At 37.4% G+C, this 11,202-nt stretch overlaps 1 protein-coding gene across 5 annotated transcripts in view; it reads right to left on the bottom strand.

The window, feature by feature from the left end:
* Positions 1-583: 583 nt before the first annotated feature.
* LOC106867528 (zinc finger MYND domain-containing protein 15) overlaps positions 584-11,202 on the bottom strand; it is a 56,544-nt gene continuing 45,925 nt past the window's right edge. For all 5 annotated transcript variants that reach the window (XM_052972142.2, XM_089360929.1, XM_014912423.3 and 2 more), the window contains 2 exons: positions 7,026-7,084; positions 584-2,412 (listed from right to left, as the gene is read on the bottom strand). In XM_052972142.2, the coding sequence (XP_052828102.1) occupies positions 2,185-2,412; positions 7,026-7,084 (287 nt within the window). In that variant the 3' untranslated portion in view covers positions 584-2,184. The remainder of the gene's footprint in view (positions 2,413-7,025; positions 7,085-11,202) is intronic.

The following is an 11,202-nucleotide window of genomic DNA, read 5'->3' as shown; positions in this document are numbered from 1 at the left end:
TCTACACTTCCTACCTCCTCTACTTTCATCATCCTTCAAAATTTGTTTCTCATAGTAATCCTCCTCACCCATTCTTTATATCTAATCATCTCTTTTGCAAAGCTACTTACCTACACACTTTCTGTTCAACTATCCCCAATCATTTGTACTCATCTTACCTTGAGATCCACCCAAATACCTGTCACCATTACTTTTATCTCTTTCCAGTTCACCCTGATCACTCTTTTTCTAAAGCTGTGTTGCATCTTTACAGCCAATGAACTAGTTCCAGCACCTTCTTGCTCAGTTTTTATCCCTCTCTCTACTGTAGCCCCACTCATCTGAAGGTTATCACCTTTTTGGGTTGCATGGTGACCTCATTAGGGCTAGAGCCATGGGGAAAAAAAAAGCCCCAGTACACTCTGTAGTGTGGTTGTGCATTAGGAAAGGCATTCAGCCATAGAATCCATGCCAAAGCAGGCATGAGAGCTTGATGCAGTCTTCTAATCACTTGGATCTTATCAAACCATCCAGCATGGAAGACTGATGTTACATGATAATTAAAATCATAATTACTGGAATTTGAAACCAATGAAAGAATCTGTGTAGTTATTAATATATTTTATTTTAATGTGATTGCAACATAGATGACACAAGTTAGCCATTCAGAAATGCTTTTAGACCATCAACTTCACTGAAACATTCATTTGTAATATATCAAAATTTACACCACTTGAAACTGTGACCTCTTCAGACAAAGAAGTTCTACTGCATCACATTCTGAATGGCTAACTTATATCTTGCACCATGTAATTTAGTTTCAGTACAAGTCCAAACATTTGAGATGCAGAATACATTTCCATAATTTTAATTAATGTTTCCTGAAAAAGGACATCACCTACAAGGCCCTCCAATTTAGGATCTTAGAAACTGGAGAGAGGAAGTTCATTGTTAAACTGGAGATCTGGCCTGAATGATTCAACCGAGTAGGATTCACAAAAAGCCCAAGACCTGGTGTTATCTCTTGCAATTGAGTAAATCTGCCACCCTACACAGGAATGGTCCCAGCAATGAGGTTCTACACAGTTTCTGTTTACCAAATCTCACTTGTAAGTCTTCACTTCAATTGAGGCTATCGTACCCAATTTATACCTGAATGCCATTTGTTACCAATCCTTGGCTGGTCATGATTTTGTGGAAGACTGGAAATGACAACTTTTATAACAGTAACACTCATTAACAATTATCATATGTCAAGGACGTACACACACATACAGAATGGGTTTCTTTCAATTTCTATCTACCTGTTTTACTCACAGGCTTTGGTTAGTAAGGTGCTATAGAAGACACTTCCCCAAGATGTCATGCAGTGGGAGTGAACCTGAAACTGTGGTTGGGAAGTAAACTTCTTATCACACAGCCACACTTATATATCTCCTCATTTGACGTCCATTTTTTTTCCATGCTTGCATGGGTCAGACAGAATTTGTTGTACAATTCCTGCAGCCAGATGTTCTTCTTGTCACCAACCCTTACCTGTTTCAAAGCAACGTAATATTACTGCCCCTCACCTATGGCCTGGCATGGTCTTCACTGAACACTTGAAATGAACAATCATTTGCAACCATCACTTAATGTCTAGATTCAAGACAAAGGTGTGCACAAACACCTACATTTTAAATATATATTCAGTTTCTCTCAAGCAAATCCACTCACAAGGCTTTGGTTGGCTTAGGACTACAGAAGAAGACATTTAATCTGATTTCTATTACAGGTTGCTAGAATAGTTTAAAACTTGTGCAACACACAATATCTCTAGCTAGATGGTAGGGGTTCGTTCCCCTGTTGGGTGCAAATTGCATCGATAACCAGCTAGAGGAGGCACCCTCTTGGAGTTAAAAATAGTAGAACATCAGTTCATATGGAACAGCCATGTTGAAGTGGTGACAAGCATTACTTCTCTGACTTCATTTACTTGAATTGTTTTCAAAATTATTAACATTTGGTTAATTGATGGTGTCAGGGAGATGGGTTCATAGAAATGAGTACTTAGTCCAAGAGTACAACACATTGTACTTTGTTGTAAAAGGATATGTTTGAAGGTAAAAGTAATCCTAATTTCCAAACTATTTTAACTCGAATGAATATGGAAAACAGAAATGGTTAATGACGACTCTAAAACACAAAATCTTCATTGAAATAATGTCAACAATTATTCAAAATGTCAATATTTTCATATTCCAGGTGGCTGAGGAAAGCATTGCTATATGAAGGCAAGCAGTTTTCATCAGAAAACATTCGAACAGGGCTTCTAAATGGGTTGATTATGGGTGTCGTTAACCTAATTCCGGATTTCAGTTTCTTCAGAGACATAGCTGACCAGTCATGACTGTGCTGACAAAATTCAGTGAAATAGGCAGCAATGTTCTCTTTCTGAAAGATAAAATAAACAAAAATCACAGTTTATATTCGAGTCACTAAAAAAGATTATCATCATTTAATGTCCAATTTTCTATGCTTGCAGGAGTCAGATGGAATTTGTCAAGATGGAATTTTTTACAGCTGGATGCCCTGTCATCAACCCTAACTTATTTCCAAATCTAAGTTCCTCCGTTACTTAGCCCGTCCCGTCTGTAATGCTTTCACATGATTGGGGGAGGGAGGAGAGGTGGTGGTGAGTGAAATTCTTTTTTTTCATTTTATTTGTCATCTGACAGTGGCCATGCTGGAGCACCACCTTTACTCGAACAAATTGACCACAGGACTTAGTAAGCCCAGTACTAATTCTTTTGGTCTCTTTTGCCAAACTGCTAAGTTACAAGGATGTAAACACACCACTATCGGTTGTCAAGCGATGGTGAAGGGACAAACATACACACACATATATATACACACGATGGGTTTCTTTCAGTTTCCATCTACCAAATCCACTCATAAGGCTTTGGTCAATCCAAACTGCTGCCCCTATGTGTAATTTCTTTCTTTGTTAACTAAATTTTTTCCTCCATTATTTAACTTGTTAGTAAAACTTCCACGTGATTAGTTGAAGAGAATGGCAAAGAGTGAGAATGCTGTGTAGGAAGTGTATAAAATCGTGTATCATCATCATCATCATTTAACGTCCGTTTTCCATGCTGGCATGGGTTGGACAGTTCGACCGGGGTTTGGGAAGCCAGGAGGCTACACCAGGCTCCAGTCTGATCTGGCAGTATTTCTACAGCTGGATGCCCTTCCTAATGCCAACCACTCCGTGAGTGTAGTGGGTGCTTTTTATGTGCCACCGGCACAGGGTCCAACGGGGGGGGGGGGGCTGGCAACGGCCACAATCGGTTGGTGCTTTTTACGTGCCACCGGCATGGAAGCCAGTCAAGGTGACGCTAGCATCAGCCACGTTTGGATGGTGCTTTTTACATGCCACCGGCATCGGTATCACAACTACAATTTCCATTTGACTTTTATTTTGATGTTGATGTACTTGACTCAAGGTCTCCTCAAGCACAGCAGGTTGCCCTACGATCCAAAGTACTTGAATGGGCTGGGGCTGGTTATGTGAAGCTGGTGAAGGATACGCCATGAACTCACTTTATTTGTCAGGTCTTCGCAGTCACAGTATATCTCCAGAGGTCTCGGTCTTTCGTCATTGCCTCTGTGAGGCCCAATGTTCGAAGGTCATGCTTGACCACCTCATCCCATGTCTTCCTGGGTCTACCTCTACCCCGGATTCCTTCAATTGTTTAGGAATGGCACTTCTTCACACAACTCTCCTCATCCATCCGTAGTACATGACCATACCAGCGCAAACGTCTCTCTTGCATGTCACATCCAATGTCCAACATTTCTCTCAGGATGCTTACACTCAGTCATGTGTGCACACTAACATTACACATCCAGCGGATCATGCTAGCTTCATTTCTTTTGAGCCTACGCATGTCCTCTGCAGTCAAGGCCCATGTTTCACTGCCGTGAAGCATGGCAGTTCGTACACGCATCGTACAATCTACCTTTCCGTCTGAGCGAGAGACTCTTTGTCACCAGTAGGGTAGAAGCTTTCTAAACTTTGCCCATGGTAACACTCTCTGAGCATCCACCCCCCACTACTAATTTGGTCACCTAGGTAGCATTAGCTATCTACTACTTCTAGTTTCTTCCCCTGGAGTGTGATGGAATCTGTTTTCTGAGCATGTGGTGTCTATTGCCCCTGTGCATCTGCTGCACACGGATGCTATCTTCTCAGTTAATCTTCCTTTGATGTTGCTGCACCTCTTATGTGTCCATAGCTTACACTGGGTACATCTTATGGAGTTTCTACCTATACCTTTTCTACACATTGAGCAGGGCCACCTACCTGAGGGTGTGTGTGATGAGTTCGCCTTCCTACTTTCTAGAACTTTGGTTTTTGCTACATTGACTCTAAGGCCTTTTGATTTTAAACCTTGCTTCCACACCCAAAATTTATTTTCTAGTTCCAGTAGTGTTTCTGCTATGAGGGCCAGGTCATCAGCATAGAGGAGCTCCCAGTGACAACTCGTCTTGAATTCCTCTGTTATTGCCTGGAAGATTATGATGAATAAAAGGGGACTGAGGGCTGAACCTTGGTCGACCCCCTACTTCCACCCGGAATTCTTCACTATACTCATTGCCAATCCTAACCTTACTAACGGCCTCTCTGTATAGGGCCTGTACAGCTGTTATTAACCATTCGTCAATCTCCAGTTTCAGCATCACCCACCAGATAAGGGATCGGGGGACCCTGTCAAAGGCTTTCTCCAAGTCCACAAAAGCTAAGTATAGGGGTTTATCTTTAGTTAGGTATTTCTCCTGCAGTTGTTGAACCAGGAATATGGCATCAGTGGTGCTTCTACCTGACACAAAACTGAACTGCATCTCATCTAAGCAGACTCTCTCCCTAATGAGATGGGTTATGACGCTCTCTGTGACCTTCATCACCTGATCCAGCAGTTTGATACCCCTGTAGTTATTTCTATCTAGAGCATCACCTTTACCCATGTAGCAGTTGACTATGGTGCTGCTACGCCAGTTATTGGGTATGACTCCATCATGAGCTACCTGGTTTACAATGCGGGTGACTAGGCCATAGCCCACACCACAAGATGTTTTAAGCATCTCAGCAGTGATTCCTGATGGGCCGGGGACTTTTCCTGGCTTCATACTCTTAATTGCTTTATCTATCAGGGAGCTGTCCCTCTACTGGGTCAACATTCGGCAGGCTCTCCTCCAATTCATTCTCCATGTTCAGCAGTCTTTCATAATGGCTTCTCCAAACCTCTTTCTTTTCAGAATCATTAAAAGCAAGTGCACCATCATCCATGTGGACACATTTCTCTCCTGTGACATCACAATTTACTCTCACACACTGTCTTGCAATCCGAAATACTTCAGTTCTTTGGTCCTCACGTCACTGGACATTGGCAAACTTCTTTTCTGCTTCGCCCTTGGCTATATATACCTACAGCCCAGCCTCCTTTTTGGCTACCTGGTACAGTTCCCTGCTAGCTCCACCCTTCCAGGCTTTCCAGGCCTGTTTCTTTGCTCTAATGGCTTTGTCTACCGTACTATTCCACCACCACGTAACTCTAGGTCTGGAAGGGACTTTGCACCATCCGCCTACTTTGTGTATTTGTACTTTAGACGGTTCATCATTAATGAAGCATTATGTATTTTACGTACAGTCAATAAGAAGAACTGAAATTAATTTCTATACAACAAAGCCTAGCTGTGGGTGAAGTAAGAATAATGTAAACTGATTTTTATATACTTTTGATGTACTCCAAAAAAAGACCGCGAGTCTCTTGATGGAATTTTTCACGATTTGTTGATCAATCTTTGAAGAAAATGTATCGAGTTTTTTCCCCAATAACCTACAATCTTCAAATACTATATAAAACAGTTAGTAATTAGTTTCTTAACACACTGTTTTATGATTTGTAGACTCCCTCCACCCACATTTAGAATATTTCTATTTTATTCAGTAGGTCGTCCATCTGCAGTTTGTAAAAAGATGAAGTGTGTCACTGTTGTTGTCTCTGTAATTAGTTGCGATTTATTTTGGAGAAATACCAAACAAAACTCACACACAACCCATGACCATTATCATTTAACATCCATTTTTCATGCTGGCATGGGTTGGGCAGTTTGACTGAAAACTGGTAAGCGGCACTAAGTTCCAATCTGATTTTGCATGGTTTTTACAGCTGGATGCCTTTTCTAATGCCAGCTGCTCCAAGTGTGTAGTGGGTGCTTTTTATATGTTACCAGCATGGGTGCCAGTTATGAAACATTGGCATAGACCATGACTACGATTTCACTTAGCTTAACCAGTCTTCTCAAGCACAGTATATAGTCAAAGGTCTTGGCCACTTGTCACTGCTTCCGTGAGATCCATCATTTGAAGATCATTCTTTGATCAATGTTGGAAGATCATGACAGATGTTATAAATGGTTCATACACACAAGTTCCTGTTACTGTTGGCCAATTGTGGTACTTCTGAGTGCCTGATGCTCTAACAATTCTACCACATCACCACCATGTTGTTTTTGATGACGACAACAATCCCTTAGAATAAGCTTCAAGGCAACAACCACTTCTGATATATCTAAACTGATAGGTTTATTGTTTTATGTAAGGGTTTAACCCATTCAGTCCACTCAGCTGGCAAAAATGAGTAATACCTGTAATTCAATGGTCTAACCTGGTCAAACTCTGTCATGCTGAATCTCCCTGAGAACTACATTAAAGGTAGACATATCTATGGAGTGCTCAGCCACTTGTATGTTAATTTCACGAGCAGGCTGTTCCATTGATCGGATCAACCGAAACCCTTGTTGTCGCAATGGACAGAGTACTGGTTAGAACCCACTCAGCAAAACAGTCAGTATACTGTTGTTGTTGTTAATAATGAACAGATCTGTTTGGCTGAGATTGTCTGCAGTTAACAATTAAAACCAAAAGTTATTTTTTTTAGTTTTCATAGAAATTAAAAGTGTAATTAAAAAAAGGGGGAAAAAAACCCTGGTACTAAACTTACATGCAGCCGTTTAAGAGTCTCAGTCCAAGATTTATAGGCACCAAGACCAGCATTAAAACCTGCAAAAGAAGAAATAAACAAATTTAAACCCTTTCGTTACTGTATTTATTTTGAGATGTTCTGTATTTCTTTCAATTACTTTATACATAACAAAGAATTTAGTAAAATAACTTAGTTATCATTAAGCTATCATTAAGTATAAATTGTGACTAAGGTTTGGTGGAAGATTTTAATTCAAAACTTATGAAAACAAGACATTTGTACTACAAAGCCAGAGGCAGTTTCAGCTGGGTTGGTATCAAAAAGGTTAAACACACTTCTACATTTGGGCAGATAGACATTAGAAGCAGTTGGAAGGGTGTGGATTGAAGGAAATTTAGGCTATTATTTCTAGCATATAGAATGACCACACTGAGGTCTCCTTCTCTTATGTCTTCTGTTGATTATTTTTCTTATCAACCCTTTTGTTACCATATTTCTTAATTATCATTAAGCTAGTGTTAGGAACATAAATTGTGACTAATGTTTGGTGGAAGATTTTAATTCAAAACTTATGAAAACAAGACATTTCTACTCAGAGCCAGTTTCAGCTGGTTTCAGTTGGGTTGGTAACGAAAGGGTTAAAGTTTCTTTTTACCTTTTGTCATTTACTTGTTTCAGTCATTAATCTCAGGCCATGCTGGGGCACCGCCTTGAGGAATTTTAGTTGAACAATTTGGCCCTAGGACTTTGATTTTTTTTATAAGCCTGGTACTTATTCTATTGGTCTCTTTTGCTGAACTGCTAAGCTACATGGATATAAACAAACTAACATTGGTTGTCAAGCAGTGGTTGGGGACAAATACACACACACATTCACAATAGGCTTCTTTGTTTCCGTTTACCAAATCTACTCACAAGGTATTGGTTGACCCAAGGCTATAGTAAAAGACACTTGCCCAAGATGCCACACTGGATCTGAACCCAGAACCACGTCATTGGGAAGCAAACTTCTTACCACACAGCCATATTTTAATAGTAGAATTGTCAGAATGACAGATGAAATGCCAATGGTATTTAGTTGTGGATATTTACATTTTGAGTTCAAATTACATCAAGGTTGAATTCTACCTTTCTTCCTTCTGGGGTTGATGAATAAAGTTTAGTACAGGGGTTGGTTTAATTGACACTTCACCACACAGTGAATTTCCACTTTTACAGATTCTGTGTATATTAAATGATATTTATCTCTTACAGTTTACAGTACCCTTTTGTCGATCCAACCTATAATGGCACAGTAAACTATATATATATATATATATATATATATATACATATATATATATCATCATCATCATTTAACGTCCGTTTTCCATGCTGGCATGGGTTGGACGGTTTGACTGAGGTTTGGAGAGCAACCAGCTGCACTATTCTAGGGCGGGTCAAATTCCTGAGAGCCAGGCTGCTCCTTAACAGTGTAGTTAGGAGCTCTAATCCTAGTGCTGTCAAGTACAATCTGTGGTTCTTTTTAATGGCTGATAGTACCTTACCGGTGCCACGCAAGTAAGGTAATTATTTAACCCATAAATGGGGCCCTAACAGGTACTACTACTTCGGGCCAGAGCAAACCTGGGAGTGATGACAACTAAGACGTAACTCCACATTCCCCACAGCTCTTGGACTCCCGAACTGGAGCCTTGCCACTGGATGCAGTTTGTTTTCATACCCAGGACATACACACACACACCTGATGAAGGAGATGTTTCTATGTGGCTTGCTTGTTTGTTGTACCTTGTTTATCATTTTGTCCATGTTCTTTTGCCACGTCATGTACCCAGTTATGTATCTATGTGTACATGTAGATGAAGGTATGTACATACATGTACATATACTCATATATTGTTTGTATACATATATGTGTGTGTGTGTGTGTGTGTGTGTGTGTGTGTGTGTGTGTGTGTATATAAGGTGATTAAAATCAAAATAAGCAACAAGGATATCCAGAGGTAATGCAGTACGATCGGTTTCATTCGACTCCATTTAATTGAACAATGTAAACATTACATCAAATATAAAATGTAGAGCAATCTTCAGCTGCACAAAGACATAGAAATTTAGAAATTTAATGAAATTAAATTTGAACAGAAAGACATATTTTTATAATTAAATCTAAACTCTCCAAGTAGAAAGGAGGAATACAAAAAACCATTTTGACATAGCCAGAACTTACAGGTTAGTAAATAATTCTAAGCAGATTTTAAAAGTCACTGATTTTATTTGTTTTTTCGGTTCTGATTTATGGACTATCTTATCAGACTTAGAGATTCAAAGCTTAAGAGAACAATGGCATTTTCTTTTTAGTGTAAGGGGTGAACAGTATAGACAATAAACATGGATAATATAGTTATAAAATTTCTTAGGGTTTGGTGACAAACTACTATAGGGGCGGGATTTGTCTACTAGCAGACCAGTTTATAATGAAACAGGGGAAGTTTTATCATATAGCACTTAGGTCAAACGTTTATAAAAATAAAGTTGCTATATTGTATACAGATACAGTAAATGGTTATTCATAGTTTTCATTAATCAGAATAATATATCAGTATTGTTTTACATATGCTAAGTTTGAAATACTTGAAATACTAATATTTGCTTAATTAATATGTTAATAAATAAAGGCTAATTATAAATTAATAATGAAATAAAATGAAATAGTGTATAATAATGTAAATAATCAATTAAGGCAGTATACAAAAACAATGAAGTGGCATTCATTCATTTAAAATGCTATGGTAAGGTACATTTAGACTTATTTACACCAATATAAAAGACCCACAGATAAAATGTGAAATTAGAATTTATATATATATTGGACTAAAATTTTAAAATTAAACTTGTATATCTAATATCATTAAAAGGACACATAAAAAACAAAATTATTATACAGTTAATATAAAGAATTGATACATTGGATTTACATGGTGTATAATGATGGACTCATCAAGGTTTAAGAAACTGAAAAATTGAACGATTGGAATTAACATAGTATATAATGGTGAACTAAACTATTAGAGGACATGATAATTATGTACTAATTTAATTAGATTGCACTATCTTAAATTATCAGGAACCGGTATTAACCAACATAGGCTAAGTACAAAATAATAATGGAACAAGGATTAGATTCATTTAAGTCACCCATAAATAACAATAATAATACTACAACAACAATAAAATAACATGAATCATTTAGGGTCAGGTATCAAAAAAAACTTTAAAAGATTTTTAAAAAAAGCTATTAAAAAATTTTAAACATCCTATTCATTAAAGTTAAGTAAAATACACACTAAACTAACAGCAATAGCAAATGTGATATGGAAAAATTTAGGTAAAATCATATACCATCAATGGATAAAGTTAAAATCTTAGTTTTCACAGGAAGATTATACATTAAGGTGAGAGATCAAAAATTTGCTATAAAAGTTAAATTTTGATTTAAGCAGCATAAATTTATAAGTTTTATATAGGGTGCCAATAATTGTATTTTAAGCTAGGGATGAAGTGAAGATACCAGTATTTGTATATTATAGGGATAGATTTATAGGGGTACCAAAAAATAGGTATGTCTGGAGGTAATTTTGAGGTATAAAATGGTCATGTAGAGTAGAAAAACACATCATTGGAAAAAAAAAAAAGATATAAATTAGTCAAATCACTAAAATCAAGATGAAGTTAATATGTGATTTAGTAGTCACAATAAATAAGAATTATAGAAAATATTTAATATATCCAATATCTAAAACTAAAATTATTCAAAATTACTTAATTAGCTTATTGCTATAGTAACTACAATCCAATCTAGACTAAAGAAAAGTTAATGCTATAGCTTGTATTTATAAGGATGAAGTGAAGATACCCATGTTTGTATATCATAAGGATAGATTTAAAGGGGTACCAAAAAATAGATATGTCTGGAGGTAATTATGAGGTATAAAAAATATATATATATATATATATATCAAACAATAAGCAACACGGATTTCAAAAGTGATTGCAGTACGCACGTTTCATGCTACTTCAATTTATTTAAGTAATGTGAGCATTACCTTAAATGCAATTTGAAGAGCAATCTTCAGCTGCACGAAAAAATGTAGAAAAAAAGACATATTACAAATGTGGCAACATATTAAAACCAAGT

Source organism: Octopus bimaculoides, chromosome 12, assembly GCF_046866305.1.
Source record: "Octopus bimaculoides isolate indiv1 chromosome 12, ASM4686630v1, whole genome shotgun sequence".
Classification (NCBI taxonomy): Eukaryota; Metazoa; Mollusca; class Cephalopoda; order Octopoda; family Octopodidae; genus Octopus; species Octopus bimaculoides.
The sequence above is the reverse complement of the archived record's forward strand: the minus strand, read 5'-3'. Positions and strand labels throughout refer to the sequence as shown.